The sequence below is a fragment of the Bufo gargarizans genome, chromosome 7 (assembly GCF_014858855.1).
Source record: "Bufo gargarizans isolate SCDJY-AF-19 chromosome 7, ASM1485885v1, whole genome shotgun sequence".
NCBI lineage: Eukaryota > Metazoa > Chordata > Amphibia > Anura > Bufonidae > Bufo > Bufo gargarizans.
The window spans coordinates 200,876,133-200,903,360 of record NC_058086.1 but is presented as its reverse complement, the minus strand read 5'-3'; the positions used below and the strand labels follow the sequence as shown (position 1 = coordinate 200,903,360).

Sequence of the window (27,228 nt, the reverse complement as noted above, 5' to 3'; positions counted from 1 at the left end):
ATGGTGGACATATACTAATCACGTTGGGCCAGAATCATGGCCTAAAATGCACCAAAAATAATGGCATTTTGATTAGCGCCAAATATATCAACTGTGTCCTTCTTATTTTTGCTAGAAAGAATGAAACACTCCAGAAAAGTGTTTTGAATGACAAAGTAGGTGGGGCGATCAATTTTGCCTATATTACACCTCATTTATCAACGTACGTTCTGCTTAAAAGGCACAAAATGCAGCATTAGATTAAAGGGGTTGTCTCATCATAGACAATGGGGGCATATTTCTGGGATATGACCCCATTGTCTTATAGGTGCGGTCCTACCGCTGGGACCCGCACCTATATCGAGAATGGAGCCCCGCAAGGTGGTGGCTGGAGGACTCTGGTCCAGCTGGCTCCCCATAGAAGTGAATGGGAGCATACCGCACATGCGCGGCCCCCACTCCCATTCATTTCTATGGGGCCGACGGAAAAAGCCGAGCCAGCGCTCAGCTATTTTACCTGGCCCCATAGAAAATAAATGGAGGGCAGCTGCGCATGGGGAGTGCGCCCTCTTTCACTTGCGGTTGCATATCAGCCTTAAAGTTGTCTCCAGTTCAAAATCAGTTCAGCACACATGCATTGTCACTAATACAATTAAATGTTGCATTTTAACACTTCGGTGTAAAAAATGTTACATTTGTTTAGAGATGAGCGAAGTTTTGAATAATTCGATTCGGCAAAGTTTGACAAGAAATTCGATTTGTTGCGAATTAATTAGTCACAAATCTCTATAAATCAGATATACCCAGCCCAATCTGCCTAATCATCTTCTTCCCATGTTAAACTCTGCCTTTATTACTGATGCACAGTCACTGCATGCCTAAGGCCTCATACAATTTGCAGAACGGCACAGACAGCCATTGATATAACTGCCTATTCTTGTCCACAAAACGGACAAGAATAGGACAGGTTATATTTTTTGGGCGGACCACGGAACGGAGCAACGGATGCGGACAGCACACGGAGTGCTGTCTGCATCTTTTGTAGCCCAATTGAAGTGAATGGGTCCGCATCCAAGCCGTCAAAACTGCGGCTCGGATGCGGACCAAAACAACGGCCTGGTGTGCATGAGGCCTAACAGAGCGGATTAAATATGAATGCCGGTGCACTGTACAGTGATGCACATGGTGACATATTTTCCCTGCAGTTTCTCTGCACTCTCCCTGCACTCTCCCTTCACTCTCCGTGCACTCTCCCTTCACTCTCCCTTCACTCTCCCTGCACTCTCCCTGCACTCTCCCTTCACTCTCCCTTCACTCTCCATGCACTCTCCCTTCACTCTCCATGCACTCTCCATGCACTCTCCCTTCACTCTCCATGCACTCTCCCTTCACTCTCCATGCACTCTCCCTTCACTCTCCATGCATTATCCCTGCACTCTTCATGCACTCTCCCTTCATGATCCCTTCACGATCCCTTCACTCTCCATGCACTCTCCATGCAATATCCCTTCACTCTCCCTGCACTCTCCCTGCACTCTCCATGCACTCTCCATGCACTCTCCCTTCACTCTCCATGCACTCTCCCTTCACTCTCCATGCACTCTCCCTTCACTCTCCATGCACTCTCCCTTCACTCTCCATGCACTCTCCCTTCACTCTCCATGCATTATCCCTGCACTCTCCATGCACTCTCCATGCACTCTCCCTTCACTCTCCCTTCACTCTCCATGCACTCTCCATGCATTATCCCTTCACTCTCCCTGCACTCTCCCTGCACTCTCCCTGCACTCTCCCTGCACTCTCCCTTCACTCTCCATGCACTCTCCCTTCACTCTCCATGCACTCTCCCTTCACTCTCCCTTCACTCTCCCTTCACTCTCCCTTCACTCTCCCTTCACTCTCCCTTCACTCTCCCTTCACTCTCCCTGCACTCTCCCTGCACTCTCCCTGCACTCTCCCTGCACTCTCTATGCACTCTCCCTTCTCTCTCCCTGCACTCTCCTTCTCCAATATAATTTGTGAAAACTGTTTGCAGCAACACTGTCCCTAGTGCATGAGTGCTTGTCACATCTCTGCCTTTGCTCAGCTCACAGAACAATGGCGGACACCATGCGGGATGAGGCTTTTATAGAGCTGTAACAACACAGGGGATGGCTACTTGCAGATTGGCTGGCTGCACAGCATTATGGGTTCCCAGGCTTGTCTCCCCAATACTTACTTTCACTTTCTAACATGTGCAGCTGCCATTTTGGTTAGATCGATTTGTTACCACAGAGAGGAAGGAAATTCGGATTGGTTTAGAATCGAAGTGTTTCTAAACTTCGCACTGAATTCCGCTTTCAATGCTTCGCTCAAAACTACATTTGTTTATAGAATGACAGATTATTAGCCTACAAGTACAAAAGACACATTTTAAAAATAGCACGCACCTTTTGATAAACTAGGTAAAACAAATTACTTTTGATTCATTATGTAATGATTTTTCTAGTGCAAAATACACCATTATTGATAAATTCCCCCCAATATTTAACAAATTGTTAGAAAGGAGACAACAGCAGGAGAAGAGTATGCTGATTTTGAGGGTGGCAGTGAACTGTTAGAAATGACAGTGCTGTGTGTGATAGGGCTAATATCATGATATAAGCATGAAGACGTGTGTAGCAGAAGGGGTGACCCAGCAGCAGAGAAGTGCACAGATACAATTAGATTGTGAAAATGATGGCAGCAGCAGAAGAGGGAGGTGCTGATCTTAGTTAAGACAGTGACTTGTTTGCTAATATTATCTTAGCAACGAACACGTGACAGGCGTTGTGTCATGATTTGTTTGGAGATTGAAACCCTGTAACCAACCAGTTAGCAGTGGCAGAAGAGTGTGCTGCCTTTGTGGGAAGCAGTGACCTATCCTGTCATGTGTTTATGTTAGTAAGGACAAAGTTTCCTATGACAAGTGCCAAGATTTGGATGGAGATAGAAGCCTTGTGACAAACATGACCTTGAGAATGTTGACAGCAATAGAGGAGGGGTGTGCTGAACTTGTGGAAGATAATGACCTGTCCATTTATGGGATTTTGTTAGCAAAGGTGGGGTTGGATTTGACAGAGATAGTGCCATGATTTGGATTGAGATAAAAATACTGTAACCAATTAAATATGTAATGATAACAGCAGCAGGAGAAAAGTTTTCTGATTCTGTGGCAAGCAGTGACCTGTCCATTTATGATTTTTTTTTTATTGCAGGAGCAGAGCTGCATGTGATAGGGGTAGTGTTGTTTGGTCTAGAATTATGACAGCAGCATATACTGAGCATGTTGATCTTGAGGGGGCAGTGACTTCATCACGCACATCATTGTTAGTGTGTATATTCTGGCCGTAGGATTTATGACAGCAGTAGGATAGGGGTGTACTGATCTTGTGGGGTGCAGTGACTTTCCACTTACCTAATTATGCTTACAAGATACATGAAGCAGAAACAATGTCATGATTAGAGTAGAGTAAGCAATCAGATCATGGGAATGCAGCAGGAGAAGATTGTGTTGATCCTATGGGAGGCAGTGACCTGTTCATATATTATTATGTTAGAGAAGACGGGGTGTATGCAACCGGGTACAAGTGTCATGAATTGGGTAGGGATCGAAGCCAATGAAATAACAACAATAATGATGGCACTAGAAGCGGAGTGTGTTGATCTTGTAGGGAGCAGTGACATGTTCACATCATTTTCTTTTTTATTAACATTTACTGGTTCTTTTTGTTTGTCAAAATGGGTATCCCATCCAGCATGGCCATTGGGCCTCAAGGTTTCGGACAACCCACTGTATTCAGAAATAGACAAACCAGCATGAGCCTGACCTCAGATCTATGAACAGAACGCGGTATCGCACAACCACAGGCACAAGCAAGGTTGGAAGCGATGTGTACTGGTTTGTTTTCTTCCAGCATTCTCCGCTCAGCATAATTGGCACAATAGTGAATAAATTATAAAGCACTTTTAGCTAATTAATGTAGCACTGATAACTGAACCCTTTAAGTGTTATCGGGTGGGGCCCGGTTTGAAGGAGCAACAAATCTACAGTATTAACGGGCTCATTCAGCGCTTCTCTGATGCTAAGTAAATTAATACTTTAAATGCACTTTGAAGTGTGGCCTTTCTGGGCTGTTGCCTAATCGTTAATTAGGATTAACAGCTGAAACTGCTAATTAATTTGGAGATTTCTCCTTTTCCATTGATAAATCTATAGAACGTGGTTGGTTGAGGCCAAATTCAAAGGGATTTCAACTTAGGTATCATTTCCTAATGTTAGGCTGCATTCACTCTGAGCATTTCAACTGGAATTGTTACTTCTGTGCTCTATTATAGAATGGAATTCATGTCTAAAATGTAAATAAATGTAAATGAAAACAGAATGCAGTGATTTGCAAAATCCCATACACCCATTAGTTACATGCTACGCAGTGGTAGACATGGCCTTATCCTAACTTTTTATAGATGAGTTACTTCCATTGAGTTCTAAAAGAGAGAATTTTTTTCATGAAAGGGTAAAATGTCTCACTTTCAACATCTGATATGTGTTCTATGATCTTTTGTGAATAAAATACAGGTCTGTGAGTTTTGTAAATCATTGTATTCCATTTTTTTGTTAACATTTATTTTCATCTTACGAAGCAAACCAAAGTTTCTGAAATTGGGCCTTAAGGTTGTAAAAACAAAAGTCACACATTTTCGCACACATTGCATTCAAGCAAAAATTTGTGACTTTACTTATTTCTCGGCACTTTTGAAAAGTGACACCTCAAGTGGGTGGAGTTAGATGGAATGTGGCGGGGCAAGGTTTATAATTAGTCAGGAAACGGAGCAACTTATAGAGCAAATGTCAAGTTTTTTTTTCCTGTGGCAAATTTATAAAAAGGCTTGATAAATATTCCACATTTGACTTTAAACAAGTATAGTTAGAAGTAGTGTTGAGCGAAGCGAAGTCAAACAAACTGATTTGGATTAAAATTTCGGGAAAAATTTGATTCACCACAAAGCCAAATTTCCATGTGCTTTGTGGTAACGAATCAATTTTTCCTATAAAAGGCAGTAAAAACAGAAAAAAATACTCACCTCATGCATTTGCATGTGAAGAGGCCATCGTGGCCGTCTGGATTGAAGGTACAGAGCAAAATCTCTAGTGGGGTGACGTATGACATCACCACGCCGACGCGCTGGCCGGGAGTGGTGATGTCATTGGTGATGACGTCACCGTGCGCGGCCAGCGTGATGATATGATGATTTCGCACGGTGTCTTCCATGAAGATGGCTGCGCCGGCCTCTACGCGTCTAAATGGATAAAGTGAGAATTTATTATTTTACCCTGATTAACCCCCTCAGATGGAGTGATCAGTAATGATTGAGGCATCTAAGGGGTTTAATGATGGGGGGGGGGCGCACAATCGCCGTTCCCCATTTTTGCGCCCACTACATACAAAAAAATGGTTTTAGTGACAAAATAATTCAGCCGAATTGAATTTTTCATCTCTAGTTAGAAGGGGCTGTCTAGAGCTATAGCTAGATGGCAGGGTTTAAACTGGCATTGTTCATAGGGGTGACCCACATCAGCCAGTGATTGGCTCAGCAGGCATCTCCAGGCATTACCAACATAATGAGCCAGGACCAGGTAAGGGAGAACAACAGTTAGAATGACAATGGCGGGGATCGGTGAAAGTAAGTATCACTTCTTTATTTTCTATTTTTAACCCACTGTGCACAATATAAAAAAATAAATAAATAACGGGTGGACAACCCCTCTAAGACTGGAATATGAAATGCACATCTTAGTAAATCTCTCACAGATTTTAATTTCTTCATTTTAAAAGTCATGTAAAAAAAGTACTGGCCCAGACTTTAATCCTGATTAGTAGTGTTGTTTTTTTAAGGATTTTTTTTAATTTCATGTCACACTGTATTTTTATTTGTTAAAGTCTAATTTTAAAAGAAACAACAAAGATTTTTTTTATTTTATATTTAGGGGAAAGGTACAATATAACAAAATAATTGTTGTTGTTGTTATATTGATTATCACATCCACATAATTTCTATCTTGTGTAGAATGTCTATTGTGGTACTTGTGGTTCGCTGTGGGCATCCTCCACTGTACGCATTTTTGCTGGGGATCGTCATTAGCAACGGGCCACAAGTGCAGGATTTGCTCCCCTGTATAAATATGCACAACTGCATGTGGGTTTGAGCACCTCCTGCTTTGAGCACTTCCCCGCCATTCTTTTCAGTTTGTATATATAGAAAGGTACAATATGTGATAATATCATCCTCCAAAAAGGGGTCCTATGTCATTTCTGCAATTCTCTTTACAGGCTGCAGGCCGCATAATGCTGAGTCAGGGATATGGGAAGATAATTAATACCGCGTCTATGGCAAGTTTAATAGGTGAGTGATGAGAGTTGACAGTCGGGCTTTGGAATTCATAGTTTAATTAGTAATCATGCCATCTGATTTAATTAAGCATGTATCGGAAAGTGGCAAATCATTGACACTATGTATCAGGTCAAAAAATATATTAGCAAACATTTACGGCCTCCTTAACCTGTGTGTGAGTGGTGCACCTGTGCAAACTGAGGAGATAAGAGCTCATTAATATCGTGTCTTGCTCCTGTAAATTTATAATCAAGGATTTGTAAAAATGTGGGGTTTTTGCTCATTTTGTTTTTCTTGCATGGTAAGGCCTCTTTCACACGACCGTATGGCTTTCTCACTGTTTAGCGGTCCGTTTTTTACGGATCCGTTCAGTTTTTTTGTTTCCGTTGTGCTTCTGTTTCTGTTCCGTTTTTCCGTATGGCATATACAGTATACAGTAATTACATAGAAAAAATTGGGCTGGGCATAACATTTTCAATAGATGGTTCCGCAAAAAAGGGAACAGATACGGAAGAAATACGGATGCATTTCCGTATGTGTTCCGTTTTTTTTGCGGACTCATTGACTCGAATGGAGCCACGGAACGTGATTTGCGGGCAATAATAGGACATATTGTATCTTTCAATGGAACGGAAACGAAATACATATGGAGTACATTCCAATTTTTATTTTTTTGCGGAACCATTGAAATGAATAGTTCCGTATACGTACCGTATACAGAAAGCAAAAAAACGGTCGTGTGAAAGAGGCCTGAGAGCAGTGAGACTGTGGAACTCTCTGCCTGAGGAGGTGGTGATAGTGAGTTCACTAAAAGAGTTCAAGAGGGGCCTGGATGTATTTCTGGAGCGTAATAATATTACAGGCAATAGCTACTAGAGAGGGGTCGTTGATCCAGAGAGTTATTCTGATGCCTGATTGTAGTCGGGAAGGATTTTTTTCCCCCTTAGGTGAGGAAAATTGGCTTCTACCTCACAGTTATATTTTTTGCCTTCCTCTGGATCAACTTGCAGGATAACAGGCCGAACTGGATGGACAAATGTCTTTTTTCGGCCTTATGTACTATGTTACTATGTTATGTACTATGTTATTATGTTACATGTAAGTTTGCAATTTCTTGTTAAAGTAATAATACACATGTGCACTACCAATGTTGTCATGAGTCATGACGTATAGCATGGAATATGGCAACTATGTATCTGTCTACTCTATATGCCTATCTACTATTTATCTCATATCTGTCTATCTATCTATCTCATATGCAGGCTCGGACTGGCCCACAGGGGTACAGGTGAATCCCCCGGTGGGCCCCTGAGCAAGGTGGGAAGCTATTCCCCCACCCCCTGCTCAAGTTGCACATGGCACAGTAGACTGACATATAGATAGGCTGGCTATACAGTACATTGCCTGCATTGATATAAAAAACTGGGTAGTGTGTGCAAGTAGTATGCATGTAGCTTTACAGTGGGCTCCCAGAATACATTTAAAGGCTATGTACACCTTTGGGGGCAATTTTCATTTTTTATTATTGCATTGTACTCAGTTTGAGCTAAAAATCATTTTTTTAATTGGTCTCTATTAAAAATATGGAGCCCTTTTTTCTGTACAGAGCTGAGATGCCCTCTGGATTTTCTTTGTCTTCCGTTGGTTGGGGACACGCTCCCTATCTCTGATCTCTGACCTCCAAAACACTTATTATGGCTCAGTTCTTATCTTACTGATAAGAATGTGGTTTAAATAAGTGTTTATGAACTCTTAGTACTTTAGAGGTAAGGTTTATTACATGGCACAAAGTGAAAGTAAAAGTACCAGTCACACAGTTAGAAAAACAGTTAACCCTTTGTGACAGAATGGCTCAATATTTTTTAATAAAGGCCAATTGAAAATATGATTTTTAGCCAACAATTGAGTGAAATGCAATCATAAAAAAAAATTGCCTCCCAAGCTGTACATAGCCTTCAATGGTGGGCCCTAGGTAGGTACCCCAGTCCAACACTGCTCATATCTGTCTTTATATTTATCAAAAAAATATCAATCTATCTATTGGTGTGTTCATATCTGTGCTAACAGAAGAGCTGGATCCGTCAAATGGTGGATGCAAATGGCGCCCACCAGACCCCTTTGACTTAATCTTTCAATCTAATTTATATCTAATGCATACAACCCCTCATTTCTATGAAGCTACCCGTGACCCTTGACCCTTTAAGTAAACTCCTTCCCTGGCCCTAACTGGGGACTGTTGGTCACACAAACCTGGCACTTCAAGCGAGAATTATGTGTATTATTTGTCTAGTAAGTTCGTTCCCTTCCAGACTGTAACGCCAGTTGTTAAACCTCTTTATAGTTGCCAACAGGTGCCTCGACCAGCCTCGCTGTATCAGCGGTGTCGTCCGAGAGCCAATAAACCATTGTAACATATGGAGAAAAATCCCGACTGCTGAGCTAATCTGGAAGGCAGTTACTTTCTGGTGATTCGAGGCCCATGGAACAAAAATTGATCAATTACACAAATTAAGCATAGCCCTTCAGGAATTTATTTTATTGGTCTGGACATCTGTTTCAGTATTGTCCAAATCCAAAAATCAAACGGTGCTTTGAGCTGCCAAGTTAGGCAAGAAAATCTAGCGGCCATAAAACTACAACACAAAACCACTAAGTTAATATTACATCCATCTGCTGAATGTTATATAAATATGCAGCCTTTTTTATTTTCTTTGGGAATACCATTTACTTTTACAGTGCCCAGTATGACATTCGACAGCATTCTGTGCAGTTTATTACAAAGCGACTATAAACGTTTCTTCAAAAATGCATTTATAATTGTGTTACGAGTCCTTGGTTAAGTGTCTGCGCCACCTGTCCTATTTATAATTAAAAACAGAATTATTTTTTTTCCAATTTAATTTTTTTTTATTTTGGGGGGTTGAAATACTCAAAACTCTAAAAAAGGTTACAATTAATTTTTTTTTGAGAAGTCATTAACTAATGGCTGGCTGCGAATTTATATGTGGAAATTATTACAATTATTACAAGGTATTGGGAGTTGTTAAAGGTAAATGCGCACCTTATAAATAATTAAGTATTAAATGAGTTGACTTAGTGGTTAAGGTCGAGTTCACACACGGGGGAGCAGAGGGGATGGTGGTGCACAGGAGAAACACACCAAAAACTGCATTGTGTGGCATTATCTAGGTCCTTTTGGACAACTTGCGTCATGCAAGGTCATGACTTTTCCAACAGCCATCTTTGTCTCTGTAAGAAGTTGTTCAGGATTAAAAAATATATCGCTGCTCTCTTCAAGAAAGAGCGCCCCGCCGACAAAGGGATATATCTGGTATTGGATTTTAGCTCCATTAAATAAGGCTAAGCTGCAATACCGCAGCTAACCTGTGTATAGGTGTGGTGCTGTTTTTGGAAGACAGTAGACATGTTTCTATATCTGGACAAACACCTTTAAGGCCGGGACCACATGAAGAATTTTTGTAGCTCGACCAATAGTTTTTCCAATTTTACCTAGCAGATTGTATGTTTCAGTTCAAAAACATTTTACCCTAAAATTTAAAAAATAATCAGAAAGTATAAGTCATTGTTTATCCAATTTGGTAAAAAATTATACTGTTTTTAGCAAAGATATGTGGTAAACAAAACTTCGCCCATTACAGGCAGTGGAGGACTTTACCACCATGCAAACCAAGCAAATTTTGGGGGCCCCAGACGTCAGTGACGGCCCTTTTGGCAATAAGCGTTGGCTGAAAACAGCGACTTAAAGCGGTGGGCATACCTGACAGCTAGTTTAGCTGCAAGGAAGGCCAGTGGTGACCCTTCCTAGCTTTAGAGCAGTAGCAGAAGTGCCCCGGTTCACTGCAAGGCTGAGAGTGCGGCTTAGCGGACAGCCTTGGGTGGAGCTTATCAGTGCAAAGAGGCAGAGTTTAAAGGTGCAATAGGGACCCCCAGATATACAGGAACTTTGCTTGGGGCCCTAGAAATGCCAAATCTGCCTCTGCGTACAGGTCCAACATCCCTTCCCCAGTTGTCATAGGTGGATTTCAGAACAGCAGGAAGGGGTTGACTTGTCATAGACAACTCCATTTAGGTGATCAAAGTGGGTCTGAGTCTTGGCACCCTGGAAAAACCTCTGATTGTGCCAGGGGTAGCCATATTTAAAAATGTTGTATAACATGTTGCTGGCCATACGGATTCCAAATCCACTAGAGAGAGCTGCTCGTATAGAGCGCCTCTTTGCTCTGACGTCCATATGAACCTATAGAGCACTGATTGTCTTCAAGATACATTTTACAAGACAAACTCTTTAATATGGCCACATTTTAATAGCCAGATAAGGGCAAATTCAAATTGGACCAACCGTCTTAAAGAATAACCTTATCTCCCAGCTTCCTTCCATCTGAGAGATTGCTGTGGATGGATATAGTCAATTATGTGATTGTCTATACACTATGGCTATACTGTCCTCCCATTCATCAGAGGGGTCTTTGGACCATTTAGACACAGGAACACAGCCTTTTGTTACTCCTCTGTATACAGCCCACACATCAATGGTGGCGAGCCTATGGCACGGGTGCCAGCGGCGACACTCAGAGCCCTCTCTGTGGGCACCCACACCCCGGAAAAAGTCTATGGTGTACCAATATGTCTTAGACATTTCCCGCCATTCATCAGTGAAGGGTATGCTATGAACAGCACGAGCAGCGCTCTGAATGTAGGCAGGCTATTATAGCTATACTATATTGGACTGTAGTATTTAGATTAAATTGCTGTGTTGGCACTTTGCGATAAATATGTGGGTTTTGGGTTTACAGTTTGGGAACTTGGTCTGTAAAAGGTTCACCATCACTGCCCTACATCATGGTAAATACTGATACAAAGTTAGCGATATTTAAGAAATTCTGTGGTTTGGTCATTGCCTCCCTGCTCGTTATGATTCCTATTACATAGTCATGGCCGTACCCAATGGCTGGTTTACATATCTCAGGGACTTGCAGCTGGTTATGACCAAATAGCTTTTCCCCATTTAGCAGAGAGATGGGGTACTTTCGCTTGGGGACACTGCCAATTGACATAGTAGATGCCATATTTTCACAAATACTGTTGAAGCAGTATTTAGAATTTCGGGTTTACCATAAGCAGATCCATTCAGGATTAGAAAAGCATGGCTATTTTCTTCCAAAAGCAGGTCCATGATCGCAGCTAGGCACTATTTGCATAAATGGATCTGACCTGCAGTACCAAGCACAACTTTTAGACAGGTGAAGCAGTTTTCTTGTAACAAAGCGGAAAAGTATTTCTAATCCTGGACAATCCCTTTAAGGGCCTCATGTCCCCCAAGTATCTTGTATCTAGATTGTAGCATTGGTCTCCTCATGTGTGACCTTTCTTTTGAGCCCCAAGAAGCTCCATGGTCTGGGTTGTCTCCATAGCTAAAGGCAGGATTCCATTTACAAGCTTGCACCTGCCGATTTGACAGAAATGTTCAGTATGATAAGAGATTCTAATATGAAAACATTATATGTAAAAGTAGCTTCCCAGAGGACTAGTGGACATGCTGGGATTTGTAGTGTGGAAATCCCTATGCTGCCTAAGCCTGCTCTAGCTGGTCTTTAGCTTCTTTGCTCAGCCGCTTGTAGTCCTCCCGAGACTTATCCTTCCTACTCTAAAGCATCTCTCAAAATAACAACTTCTGCGAGGGTTGAAACGAGCCTGGTCAAATACTGAATGAGTTTTCTGAAAAGGCTACGAGGGAGCTCATGACTGTTCTGTAAATGTGTTTAATAAAATGTGTGTTTAGCAGCTCACCGCCACGGGGAAAATCGAGAAGGATGAATTTGCTACAGAATCTTTCAACAAAAAAAGGCTGTTTTTGCAAATCTTGTTATAGAAGTAGTAGATTATAGTCGTAACTCCACTAGCGCCGGGAGAAAGTCAAGCACAGGTTGGATTTAACATTAAAATGGATTCTGGCCTGAAGGAAAACATCACACTGACAATTTATATCTGATTTATATCTCATCCCCTTAAAAAACATCAATCATTTTGTCAAATTCTAGTGGACAAACGAGAAAAATAATGGGAACATGCACAACCTGTGTTTGGCTATATATAAAGTCATCTTCTGAACTCCATGGACCTTCAGGGAGTCGGGACAAATTCCCACAAGGGACAAAGTAAAATGTCACCTGTTTATACTTCCAGAAGTTTATCAATGCACCAGGCATCACATATTTTTGTATAGGTGGCCATAGACCATATATGAGATATTTATCTGCAGACCTGATCCTGCTTAATTTGGTAAGACCTTCAAAAAAATCTGATGTCTATGGTTCAGTGAGTTATTGGTGATGGTCTAGGAGGATGATAAATGGGGTAACGTTTGATATTCCTGGAATTTTTTTGTGGTTTAAGGGGTATTTCATCTTAGATGTTTATCCAGATGTTTTCAGAAGTCCCATGGAAGCAAATCGAGAGAGTTGTGCAGCATAGCTGTCAGGCCATCGTTCTTGGGATAGGTAAAGGTTTCAAAGTTGAATGGTATATTGAATATGGCTAATTCATTGTTCTGACCGTGGATCCAGTACAAAGATTCTCTCTAACTGTTTAATCAGCATCAAATTATCAATAAATTATTCCTCCTACTTTTTTTTTTGTAGTACCACACCCACAGAAGCAGTTGGCATACAACACCTCAAAAGCTGGAGTGGTGAAATTAACACAAACATTGGGAACAGAATGGATTGACAGAGGAGTGCGTGTCAACTGCATTTCACCGTAAGTATCAAAATTATTGGGTGAGATTCTCAGCTATATCCGGTGTCTAATACCCTGGCATATGGGAAAGCAGAACCTCCCACAGACCAGAGAAGCTGGCAATGACATTCTAGCATAGTTAGGATGTAGAGATGAGTTAATCGATTCTTAAATTTGAGAATTCCACTGAATTTTTCTAAAAAAAACGTAACTTTTATAGAATTCTATTTTTTTTTTATTCAGTTCAGGAGAATCAAGAGAAAGCAAGAGAAGAAAGAGGCAATTAGGGGACTTGGGATTTCAGTCAACTGGACATATTTTCATATTGCAGACATCTTGCTAAATATAATATAAACTTTACAGAATTTTTGTTAATATGTTAATAATACCCAAGCCTAGGGCTATGATATACCAGACCATACACATTAGAAAAATGTTGGCCAAACCCTCTGGTTTTGGTCTGACCATCTGGACATCTAATGTGTATTGACTTTTGTTAATGTGTATTAACAATGGCATTTGAAATCCAACTATCCAATCTCCATGTTCCCGAGGAGATAACTGCCAGAGATCTGGCAGTGGCTTTCTTTCCTTTCCACGTTCAAAACATGCCAAACATGCCAAACTGAGCAAACACGTTCATAGTTGTAATGGGAGACATAGCTGTTGTCCAAACGATTTCATGTGTATGGTCAGCCTTAGTCCCATTGTTGGAGAGTAGTAGCATGACTCTCATAGTGGTTCCTCCCTCCAGCCTATATTTTTGACAATTTTTTGCCTATGAAAAGGAAAAAACAGCGCAACGTTATTACTTCTTGGCATGGAGCCAACCTGGACTAACTACTCATTTATCAATGGACTTCCTCATGGGAATGGTATAGGATTCCTCTTTGGTATATATACTCTAAATAGTAAAGATTACTGTTGATTGAAACTAAGCATTCGAAGTGGAATTTGGTCCGAAGTTTAGGAAAACTTTAATTCACGACAAATCCATATTTCATGGTAATGAATCCGTTTTTCCTAAAATGGCGGCTACACATGTTACAAAGTGAAAGTAATAAGCCTGGGAATGCGAGATCACCCATAATGCCGTGCAGCCAGCCATTCCCTGTGATATCACAGCCCTATAAAACCCTCATCCTGCACGGTCGCCGCTATAGTTTTGTGAGTATAGGGAAACATATGGCAAGCACTCATGCGCTAGGGATAGTGTTGCTGAAAATGATTAATAGAAGAATATTGGAGAGGGAGAGTGCAGGGAGACTGCAGGGAGAGTGCAGGGAGAAAACAGGGAGAGTGCAGGGAGACTTATGCTGCGTCAGTTTTTTTTTTTTTTATTCCTACATTTACTTATTCCTACAGCAGCAGTAAATATAATTTAATATCAATAAGATAGAAGCCTTTATAATTCCGGTGCCAGCGTGCCAACCAATACCATCCAGTCTGCACCCCTTAGGGGGGCCAGGTCTTTATGATGACCATCCTGATCTTTTGCTGGCTTTACTTCTTCCAAGTAATCCTTCAAAGTCTCCATTTCTTAGAAAAGAGGAGAGCTGGATGTTCCTGGTGATATATTCTCATCGATATTAGATGATGTGGAAAAGGAGGAAAAGCAGATGGCAGAAGAAGGGCTCCCACCTGTAGGGCAGGAGAGCACTGGGGTTGGAGAAGTGGGTATGCCAGAGATAATTAATATTCAGTGTTTACTGTCAAATACCCTGCAGGAGATTGCAGGCAAGAACAGCAATCATATGCATATTGTCCCCCCCACCTAACCAGCCAAACCCATACCAGCAACAGCCCCTGTTTAAAGGTGCCATGCAGCCATTAACAATGAAGAAGGACTATACAGTCCGGTTCTTCACTGCAGCATGGCTGCAAACTACCCGCAGCACAGCCGCTCCATTTGGCCTTGTGCTAAGGCAGAGTGGCCTGGGTATACCTGATTTATAGTGATTCATGACGAATTCTTTGCTAAGAATCAAATCTCTTGGCTAACTTCGGCTAATTTGCAGAGTAAAATTTTTCTTAACTTCTCTCATCTCTAGTAAAGAGCCTAGCACAATCAAGAACACTCGATACAACCCATAAAGATACATGTACATGGCAGCGAGTTCATAGTTATGACTAGTAGGACACGGCAGCAAGTTATGACTGGTAGGCCATTGCTTACTGTATTGTATCATTGTCATATAAATGGAGAGAGGAGTCAAACAATCAAGTGACTTTGAATTTCAAATTTCAATCTAACCCTTTCCTCAGATATTGAGTGTAGGACACATAAATTCTACTATATAAATCCCATAACAGGAGAATGAATTCTAATTACTAAATGTACATTGCTCTTCTAATTTATTTTTTTCTAGTGAAGGTTTTCATTTTTTCCTAAATGAAACTTTGGCACAGGAAATAAATCACTAACAGGCTGTTAGCGCAGCATAGTCGATACACCAGCACATTAGTACGTTGGCACTTGCAGTAGGTAATCTGGAAATAATTCAAATGATTCTTGCCTATGAAGATGCACAATGGCAAGTCTCCAAAGTTTAAAAAAATAATAATGACACAACCAAGGAATTTCTGCAAGGATGCATCATCCAAAGTCTACTTCACCAAGAATGCCAAAATTTGGTGCTATCTTTTTAGGCATCTAATATGACTAATACGCAAAAGTCGCAACACAACTTGCCATCTAATTGTCATTCAGATAGGTTCTTTTGGCCGTGGTAGAATTTTTAAAGGTGACATGACATTGTCAAGCGATTAGTGGTCGTTAGGAGAAATGGGTGTGTTGGCTTTGTACTGATCCGTTGAAATTATTTGCAGATGAAGCCAAAAATTCTCATTGGCCTATTAAGCTTCAAATTGGTTTGCAAATGAGAATGAATGTGTATTTTATGTAATGACATTTGGGACCATTCAGACTCATCGTATCGCTCAAAAGTAGACTTGGTTCAAGTGGAAATAGAGTCACAAAGAGGATGTCTGGTATAGAGAACCCATTTTGAAAAATAATTTTAGTGTATTCTAAAGAGAGGGAAGTCCCAAGTTCAGAACCCTTATCTATTGAGGTGCCCATATGTGGTGCTCCGGCCCTCATGGGGGGCGTGAGACAGAAGGTGGTGGTGATGGAGGTTTCAGCACACCCTGGGTTGGTAGGAGCTCACCTGTTTTTTCCCTCAGCACACAAACTGTATTTTGTATTTCCCACCCCTGCCTTTTGGTGGCTGAGGTGCCCTTGATGTTAGATGAGCAGCGGGGTGCAAGGCAGGAGGATGGGGTGGGAAGTGGAAACTGGGATTCAAGGCCAACGGAGGAGGGAGTCAAATGATCAGACCAGCTTGGTTGTAACCAATACAGCCTTTACTGGGAGGAATGGTGGCAAAGTGCAAATACACATTGTAGGCATAGTTCTCAAATATGTCACAAGACAGTCTTTTACCAAAGGTTCTATATAGAGGTGAATAGTATGATGATCCCCTCAGAATCCCTAAGTAATACTATGATCCCAAATTGGCCAAGTGCAAGCAATTTCTCTCTCTCTTAATATCTCGGCAATGCCACACTGTGGGATGCAGTTCTTTAACAGATGGCCAGTCTATCTCTATAATATGAAAGGGCGCCTGAGGCAAATGACCCAATCCACATGCAGTGAAGTCCACAGCATAACACATGCGTTACCTTCATTGGCTTCTTGTCCATGCACTGTCCCTTCTAATGACCCTCTACCTTCTATACAGGTTCTGTTCTTCTCACCCTCAGAGGCTGGCTCTCAGTACAGTCACTTTTTTTCTGGCAGATCTTTGTCTCATATGGTTGGTGTCTCCCTGGATAGGGATGCTCCTTTCTTCACACACAGGCTGTGGCTAAATCTCTAGTGGCTACTACACTGGCTTACAAACCAACAGCAACTCACAGACTACAAGAAACCCACTCACTAACGGTTTGGGACCAGCCAACAACCAACAATTGTATTTAAGGGACATTATTAACTCCATCCTCCTTGTATAATACTCTTGGGATTACAAATGCATGATTAGTAGTGCATTCACCCTTTTTTGCAGTGAAAGTGCATAATCAAAAAATACGTCAACCCTTTTCTAGCAGTGAATCACTTTAGCAGTGAACTACTTGAGCAGTGAATAATTTTAGCAGTGAACCACTGGGTCACTGCACATACACCTTCACAAACTGTCAGCCAGACAAGCGTCTTTCTACTTCCCTCATATACATGCAAGCTCATCACGGCTGAGCATTTATGTATTCTCCATGGCGAGATTGAAAAAGCTGAGAAACCATGTAATGCTTAAAGGGGTTGCACAGCCTCTGATTATTTATTTTTTTAAATCGGTTCAGAATAAAACAGGGAGCCAGTAAGTGTCGGACTGGGAGTAACGGGGGAAAGTATGTTGAGTATAACATATTTTTTTGGTGCACGCAAATATCTGCTGTTTTAAAAATGTTCCCCTTGAAGCCCCTTTAATTTCTCCTGTAGTAGATATGAGCACTTACTGCCAGGTTCCCCCACAGATTACAGCTGATCACTTGGGGACTAAACAGATATGCCCCCTTGACTTGTTTAGGAGAATTTGTTTTAACAAATAGGGATTATCAAAAGTGGATTATCCCTTTAAAGAGACATCTAAGCTGCTAAACCCCTTCCTGTGTAAATATAAACATTCTACAAGGTTCTGAGACTGGAAAATCCCTTTAAATGGGTTTTGAAATAGTGTAATATTGATGACTCTAGGATCCGCTCATCTCTGCAGTAGCATTCCTGACCACTACCAATTGCATGGAGCTGTGCAGTTTCGGTGGCTGTCCATGTCCACACAGCTGAGTGTGGAGATGCCAGGAGTCAAACCCCCCACTGATCTGAAATTGATGACCTATCTTAGGCCTACAGACCCAGAAAACCTCTTTAAGCATATTGGTAGATCTCCATAATATCCAGAATGATGAAACTCTATAAAAGTGTTGCTGGTTTGCATTGCTGATATACTACCACTTATACTAACACTTCACTGGAAGTGAATGGTCAGCAATCAGGAAGGAATTACAGGGGACCATCTGACTACAGAAACCACTAAGGGGAGCTTAGGAGCCATACTGAACCAAATAATAAAGCTATATCCAATAAGCCTGTAGGATGCCCCCTAGTGGTGGCTGCAGGAGTTCACGAGTTTATCATCTAAAGGGGTTACCCCATGAGTAATGTAAAAACTGTAAATTAGATATCATGTAGTACATGTCAATCTCTTTCTGACAAACGCAGAACCAGCCCTGTACCTCGCATGGATCCATAGATCTCCATAATCATTGCTGCAATTGCTCTGCTAGATTTATTTCAAGCTGCAGCTCAGGGGGCATGCACTTTCTCAGAGGGCATGTCCTTTCTGCTGTAGTTGGTGGCAGTTGAAGGATGGAACTGATCATATATGTCAATCTCAGTGAGCTGGACAGAGAACTTAGAAAAAAGGGCAAACAGCAGGTGGCGCTATACAGATAGATTTCAGTGAATAACTCAGTGGTGATACAACATTTTAAATTATGCAGGTACTTGCAAATACAAAAGTATTGAGATCCAGGTACTGGATTGAAAAAATGTAGAATATTTTTCATGGGACAACCCCTTTAAGGGTTTTACAGGACTTACATATTGATGACCTATCATTATAACAGGTCAAAATCAGATTGGTGGGGGTGTTTTGGCTTTCCGTTTGTGAGATCCGTTCAGGGCTCTCACAAGCGGTCCAAAACGGATCAGTTTTGCTCTAATGCATTCTGAATGGAAAAGGATCCGCTCAGAATGCCTCAGTTTGCCTCCGTTCAGTCTCCATTCCGCTCTGGAGGCTGCCTGCAGCGTTTTGGTGTCCGTCTGACGAAACTGAGCCAAACAGATCCGTCCTGGCACACAATGTAAGTCAATGGGGACGATCCGTTTTCTCTGACACAATCTGGCACAATAGAAAACGGATCCGTCCCCCATTGACTTTCAATGGTGTTCAAGACGGATCCGTCATTGCTATAGAAGACATAATGCAACTGGATCTGTTCATGACGGATGCATGCGGTTGTATTTTTGTAACGGAAGCGTTTTTGCAGATCCATGACGGATCCGCAAAAAAAGCTAGTGTGAAAGTAGCTTTAGTTGTTCTTGGCAGCTGCCAACACCAAAAACTATATAGTAGATGGCAGTCTATGTCCACTGTGTAGATTCTGGCCTGGCATACTGCAGCCCACTTGAACAGGAGTACTTCGGCACAGCCTCTACACAGTGGACAGAACCTTCTGCTTCTGGTTCCGTCAGCTGTATAGTTTTTTGGGCTGGCTGTTGCCCGAGGTGGGGGTGCCAGGTGTCGGACCCCACATGATCCCTAGGATAGTTCATTAATTTTCAAGTTTTAACTCTATGCAAACAGGTAGAGCTTTGTATCAGAAAAACTGAGCTCCAAAAACTACAAAGATTTATTAGGAAATTAATCAGCACCGACTGTTGGACCTCAAAATGATATGATATAAAAAAATGTGGAAATTCAGTTTTACTTGGACCAAGGCTGATAATATTATAAAGCACAACCACAAGGAATGTGTAATTGTACTTCTTCCTTTTTCTACATAAGAATGCTTAATATCCACTTCACTGCTAAATAGTAAAAAATGGGAGGGCAATATTTCTTGGTCGCTTTATATTTTCAAAAGGAAATATTTGCCGTTGTCCGGATTCGCTCTGATGAAGCAGTTTGTTTGAGCATCACTAGTCATTAGATAATGTCAACACGACTTTCGAAATATCTTGCTAGGAAACAAATCAGGGCTATTATCTAGTGGTACTTGGCCAAAATGATACATTATTCAAAGTGTTCAGGGGAGCAGCCAATATTAGTGCTTTTGGATAGTAATGGAAATACAGACTTATACTGCAGTATAGCTGCTCAGAGCCTGATAGATTACCGATGTGGAGAAAAACCTGGCAGCAAAATGGTTAAAAATAATCAGCAGAACAGCTTTTACACTATGGGGCACATTTATTAAGACCGACATTTTAGACGCCGGTCTTAATAAACCCCTGCTGACGGTGGATCACCAAGTTATGTGGAGGAGTTGGTCTCTACATAACTTCAGCGTATCCACTGATGGTTCTAAATGTATGACAGCTTCCTTGCCGTCTTACATTTTAGACCATTTTTATACCTAAACCAGGCGTAGAAAATGATGAATGAGATGGGTCTGCCAGCCCGTCCCCTTCCCTAACCACATCACGCCCTCTTTTTAGACCTGACGTGAGCGGGAAAGAAGTCGCAGATTCTGCCGCAACACGTGTGACAGAATCTGTGAAAGATATAAGTCACAAAAGTGGCATATATCTGTTTGTAAATGACCCCCTATATGTATAGATCTAGGATTGTCATCCATTTCTGAGGCCTCCAACTGATCTCTGAAACTGTAACCCCCAGCATAACCTGACAGGCGCAACAAATAACTAAAAATCTTTTATCTTGGAGGACCAAGCGCATCAATGCAGTACACAGACCACCAATTGATATTATTATTTATTAAAGCGCCATTCATTCCATGGCACTGTACATATTGTAAGATGGTACAAGGAATCATCGTGTCACCGAGGTTCCTGGCCTTGGTGGAGTAAGAGCCGGTTTTTATGTGTCAGCAGCAGTTGCTGTTGATACCTTGGTACTTAGCATGGCTGTAATAGCTGATCCAGGACAGCTCTTACTAGGAGTAGTCAAAGTGCTGGGTGGGTGACTACTCCCCACGTTCCAGGCCGAGTTTTGGCAGGCATAAAAACCAGCCAGCACTGCCAGGTGGAAAGGATTACCTCTGTCTGACAGTGGAGCTCAGGAGGTCTGTGTGCTGTAATCTGGGGCCTGTGCTGGGCTGGAGAGCGGAGACCCGTGTGTCAGGGGAGCAGGCCGCCTAAAGCCTGTAGTTGAACTTTCTGAGACCAAACTGCCACCAAGGTGACTTTTGTTTTATTAACTTGCCATTGGTTGTAAAGTAACTCTGCAAAAGTGATGTTTTGTTTTTGGCATCATGTGTGAATAAACACTCAAGTTTTAACTACAAACTTGTATTTTGCCTCTGTACTGCGCCCGCTTATCCTAACTACCAGAGCGAATCCCCACAATATGATAAGAGGTGAACGTGCATAATACAGACAATTGCAAGGAGCATGAACAAGATGAGTTACAGACTGGTACAGAAGGAGAGAGGACCCTACAAGATATCAAAGGGAACTAACAGTGTAATCCTCCATTTCCCCTGTGGGGGTGCTAAAGGGAAATACAATTGCTGCTGGGCTGTTTCTTCCATAGATCTTCAGCCTATCTTCAGGCTACACAACTAACGAAAGTCATCGATGGCTCTGTTGAGAGTCACTAGCTGAGAAATTGACATGTGAGCACCAATATAGAGACCCGTCCCCTCAAAGAATTTGCAAGGGGAAGGGGGGGGTTGCCATTTCAATTTTTGTCTTAGACAGCAGACATGTAAGAATTGGCCCTAGGTTGCCATCACTATTGACATCAAGAATAGATGCATGCAGCTTTATTTTTTCCATGAAAATGGTGGGACCCTGGCAGATTTTACTATAAGACAATGTGGTTTGCCAGTCGCAGTTTGGATTCATCTGTCACATTTTCATCCTCTAGATGTAAATTACCTGTACCAGAAGGAAGAAACTATCTCATATTAACCAAACCAGATGCCCGTCCTGGCTAATATCAGATAATATGTCGTAGACAGATCTCCATCACTCCCATAGATGGAAATGTAGTGGTGGACCGACATGCGCACTACTGCTCCATTCAGAGAGGGGACCCCACGTTCTTGGGATTGCGGAGGGTCTGACCATTAGAACTCCATGCGATCCCAAAAAAAAGAGGTCCTCTGGATAGGTGATAGAAACTTTCATTGTAATATAGTTTTACACTGCACAATACTCTGCAATCCAGGGCGTTCTTATGTCCCCGTCTCTTTCGGAATCACCGTTGCGTGGCCGCAGCCTAAATGAAGGCAGAGAGGATGTTCTAGAAGAAGAGAAATTTTTCCCCCACTCTCCTTTTTAATATATTTGTTCATTTCATATTTGTCACCGGTTTGTTTGCTAATTTTCATTTGCAGGCGTCACTTCTCCCGGCTAACCGGGCGCCTCAATGGGCCACTGATTTCTTTGAAATGACAGGCTGTAAATATGCATAAAAAAAGCATTGCAATTAGCGCGTGTGTGGTTCAGTGCTGCTTGATTTCATTGGCAAGTTTACCCACTGTGTTGATAAGCTACATTATCTAGAAAATTGGCCGCTGAAAAACAGCACCTTTGATTGCCAGCGAAAGTTTCAGATAACAGGGTGCTGAAGGGAATTATAATTGAGGTTGAATATGTTAACCAGGGTGTCACATGCTCCTTAGAAGCGCTAATTTATCAGCATGTTGGAATTTTTATTAACATTTGGAAAGCGTCCCTGCCGCACTAATGAACTACAATTGGCAGTTCAGATTTTAGTTACTGTCATCTGTAAGAAGTTAAATGGAATTTCGTTGTCGGTGGAGATATGTAAATTTATTTGTTCCGGGGGCTAAGGGAAATTATACATTTGCGCACAACACAAATATGACGCCGAGGAGAGATAGCGCCAATCAGTGTCAGCTCTATCCAGGCCAGCCGGCGGTGAAATTGGATGCGTTTGAGTTTTATTGTGTCCGGTTCTTATTAATAAAAAGGGATGTTAATGCTGTTTGTACATTTTAATGGAAAATCATTGTTTTAATCGAGGTTGTCAAGGCTGCGGGGGTTGGGGAGCTCAGTGAGGCGATAGGACTCCTCTCCTCCAGCCATTCTGAGGATCAAACTTTATTATGAGCTTAGTAAACTGGCTGTCTCCCCCATGGCTTTAGGGGAAGGTGGAAGACAGGGGTCTTGGGACATATTTTGGTCATTTAGGCAAATTAATTATATGTATGATGTAAAACTGTATGGGACTCAATTATCAAAACTGAATAGCAGTCATACTGTCTTGGTTGCCCATAGCGACCAATCACAGCACAGCTTTCATTTCCTAAACTGCTCTGGAAAAATGAAAGCTGAACTCTGATTGGTTGTCATGGGCAACAAAGACAGCATGGCTGATAGACAGTTTTGATAAATGAAACTCTATGTCCCTTACTGGACACTGTAAGATGAACCAAAAAGGAGAAAAAACTGGAACTGCAAATAGCATTTGCTTTAGGGCGCTGCTCGGCTGAATATATAACGCAGGAGGTGAATAAAAAAAAAAAAAAGGTATTTATTTGTCTACGCGTTTCGAGGGAATTGGACCCTCTTCCTCAGGACAATCAATGATACAATAAAAGACAGTATGCATTTATTTATACACTTGTTTTTGGCGCCTAACCTCGATTTAGGGGGCGGGGCTATGGGCGGAGTTAATATACATATAAACATATAAACAAACATGAGTTAAAATGATCGGTCCTATATAGATAAAAGCAAACTTAGAGACACTTCACATGGGCATCCGGTAGTCACTGGAGTGAAAAATATGCACCAGTGATGGATATAAACAGAGAGCGGCAGGGGGAGGTGATGCTTCAGGACGGGTCGCTATGCCACGCCCACATTTGTGACGTAACACCAAAGAGGAGGTTGGGTTTTGCTCAGTAATAGAAGCGCTAGGGAGGCGGGGCTGTGGGCGGAGTTAATATACATATAAACTAACACGAGTTAAAGTAATCGGTACTGTATGGGTAAAAACAAACTTAGAGACACTAAACACAGACGTCCGGTAGTCACTGGAGTGAGAGATATGCACCAGTGATGGATATAAACAAAGAGCGGCACTGGACAATGAGGTTCCTGACAAGCCCCTGTACTCCGAATGGCTGAATTATGTGCAGTTTATCACTAGAATGTTGGGGCTAAGCACTGTAAAAGTGAAACTATCTTTGTTGCCTAGAGCATCCAATCACAATGCAGCTTTCATTTTTCAAGAGCAGGGTATGACATGAGAGCTGCGCTGTGATTGCTTGCTATGGGCAACATAGACAGTTTTCTGCAGCTCATCCCATGTTAATAAGATTCCTTACATTGCTGATGACACCTAAGTGGTCATTTATCAAATTGGTGTAAAGTAGAACTTGCTTAGTTGCCCATAGCAACCAATTCAGATTCCACCTTTCATTTTGGACAGCTCCTTTGGAAAATGAAAGGTGGAATCTGATTTGATAAATGACCCGCCTGGTTATGCATCCTGTGCTCTTATACTACACCACATTTATGCTATTCAGTACCCTAGAAAAGCTGGGTGGTAACACCCATGGATAAAAGTGCACATTTTTATGCTTAATTCAATTTTCATTGATTCACCCACCATTAGGGTGCTTTCAGGAATCAGGAAAAAACACAAAAATCTCTGTATAGGAAATTAGTCCCCTCAAGCGCTGCACATCCTAGGACAATGTGGGAAAAAGTCAGTTGAATGAGGTAATAAGGAAAAAGGATTGCGCTGCAAGAGAAGATTTCTTTAGATGTTCCTTTTCTCTCTTTTCTTTTCTTACAATCGGAAAAATCTTCAGTTAGATGGACCACAATCAATAATAAATTCTCAACAATTGCATGGAAACCTAAAAGTGGCAACAAAAAAACGCACTATGGTGTAGTATGTACTGAACACCTATCGCATCAGGTGCATGCGATATACTCACAAAACTCGCTCGTGATGCGCATAGAAAAAGACCGGTGCGTCTTCAACCAAGGAGCTCTAGTTGTAAAACAGGCAGGGAACAGGAGCCGTCGATTCAGGAGATCTTTGTCAGAACCACGATCCCACCAGCAGAGCGTCGTTTCGTGGTATCACCCGTCTCACACTTCCATAGGACTCAAAGAGGAAGGAAGGTGCAGAAATGGTGAAGTACGTACGAGTGGTTGTAGATAAAAATGGTTTATTGTACTTACAAGAATACAAGGATAAAATCGTATTTAAGAACAGTCTTAGTTGCCCGACCGGGGTTTCGCCAGAATGCTTCGCCTGGGGCGATCTACTCCCTCCTGACCTCTGCACAGGGTCACAGAGCATGCCAAGAAAACTCTCCTATAGAAGTCAATGAGGTCCCCTCTAGACCACTAAGTGCTGTAAGCTACAGCTCAGGCAGGATGGCTGCCCCTATAACCATGTTCAGACAACATAAAAAATTTAAATTCACAATCAGAAAATAAAACTGATTCGAAAAAAGGACATATGTCACAATCTGGTTTTAACTGGATGGAAAAATATCCTAGGTGGCATGTTCCCTTTAAGTGTCATCATACTCTAGCATTTATCCCAGATTGACTTGCATTGATTGATCAGGATGCAATGTGTATTTACTATCTGATACATTTATTACATCATTTATTTTAGAGAATGGAATCAGGAATTAGTAATGAGATATAAAAGGATGATGGAAGATATTTTGCCACACTCAGCAGACTTCCTGTCCAGCAGAAGGAGTGAAGCACATATCAACCCAAAATTATTTGTTGCATCTGCTAAATGCATAAAACATTATCGTCTTATTAGAACTATTATAAATCTTATTCACTTTATGGGACTGCCGTGTACAGCACTTGGGTATCTCTATCAGCCCCACAGAACTGAATAAAGCAAATGCGCACTAATGCTCCATTCACACAGGGGACCCAGAGATCCCCCGTTCTTGTAATCGCTGGGGGTCCCAGCAGTCAGATTCCAGCAATTGAATGTGTTTTTAGGGGCCTTTAAAGAGAGCCAAAAGCAAGTGAACCCAAATTAAGTTAGAGCTGCAGTTTGTGCTCCAGAGCTGCTCTTCCTACTGAAACTTAGGCATATAGTTGAAAACATAGTCAGTCATTTGGATATCATGGGGTCTTGTAGTCACTTGGTCACCTATCACATAGTTGGGAGGTAGCAGCAATTGCCCCCCAGATGGTGGAATTTAGTGTTTTCAGACATAGCCTAAAGAAACTATCATGTAAATAACATTTAGATAATATTTTAAAGTAACTTTTTAAAATTTATATTTTAAAAATAAAATCCATTCTTTCATAATTTTTTTTCTTTGTTGCAGGGGCATTGTAGATACACCGCTCATCCATTCAGAAGCCTTGAAACCACTAGTAAAGCGCTGGTTGGCCGATATACCTGCCGGGCGGCTGGCACAAGTGACAGACCTGCAGGCTGCGGTGGTGTACTTGGCGTCAGAAGCTTCAGACTATATGACTGGCCACAATTTAGTTATTGAAGGGGGACAGAGTCTATGGTAGGAAACATTAAAGGGGTTTTCCAGGCTCTTAAGGCTTTTCCAGGATCAATATCAGATTGCAGGGGATCCAACCCCCGGTACCCCTGCTGATCAGCTGTATGAGGAGAAGGCACGTGCCATGCGCCTGTGTCATCTCCTGTCTCTCTTCCTGCTTGCCATAGACATAGCAGCAGCGAGCAGGAATACAGCTGATCGGCGGGGGTCTGACACCCGGCTCTGATATTGATCACCTATCCTGAAAACAGGTCATCAATACTAAAAGCCTGGAAAACCCCTTTCTGAAAATGGAACATGTTCTCCAACAGTCAGAAACTGGTTCACCCCTGTTAAAGAGATTGTGCCACGAAAAATATTCTAAATTTTTCAAACCAGCAGCTGGATCTGAATACTTTTGTAATTTCATGTAATTAAACATTTAGTACAGCCATTGAGTTATTCAATAAAATATATCTTTATATGTTGCCTGCTGTTTATTCTTTTCTTATTTCATGTCCACCTCACTGAGGTGGTCACACGTACTCAGTTTAAATCTTCAACTGTCACCCACCATATCTACTGTTAGAAGCTGTAGCAGTTACAGGGAGAGAGCTGCAGCAAAAATAACACGCCCCCTGAGAAAGTACATGCCCCCGAGAAAGGACACGCCCCCTGAGAAAGGACACGCCCCTGAGAAAGGACACGCCCCCTGAGCTGCCAGCCTTAAATAAATCTAGCAGAACAATTGGAGCAGTGAATGGGGAAATCTCTGGACCCATGTCAGGTACAGGGCTGGTTCTAGCTTTG

At 41.9% G+C, this 27,228-nt stretch overlaps 1 protein-coding gene across 1 annotated transcript in view; it reads left to right on the top strand.

Moving 5' to 3' along the window:
- The window catches only part of LOC122943624, a 63,649-nt gene extending 36,764 nt beyond the window's left edge, over positions 1-26,885 (top strand). The window contains exons 9-11 of the mRNA XM_044301508.1: positions 6,330-6,402; positions 13,050-13,167; positions 26,251-26,885. Coding sequence (XP_044157443.1) covers positions 6,330-6,402; positions 13,050-13,167; positions 26,251-26,446 — 387 coding nt within the window. The 3' untranslated portion in view covers positions 26,447-26,885. The remainder of the gene's footprint in view (positions 1-6,329; positions 6,403-13,049; positions 13,168-26,250) is intronic.
- Positions 26,886-27,228: the final 343 nt, after the last annotated feature.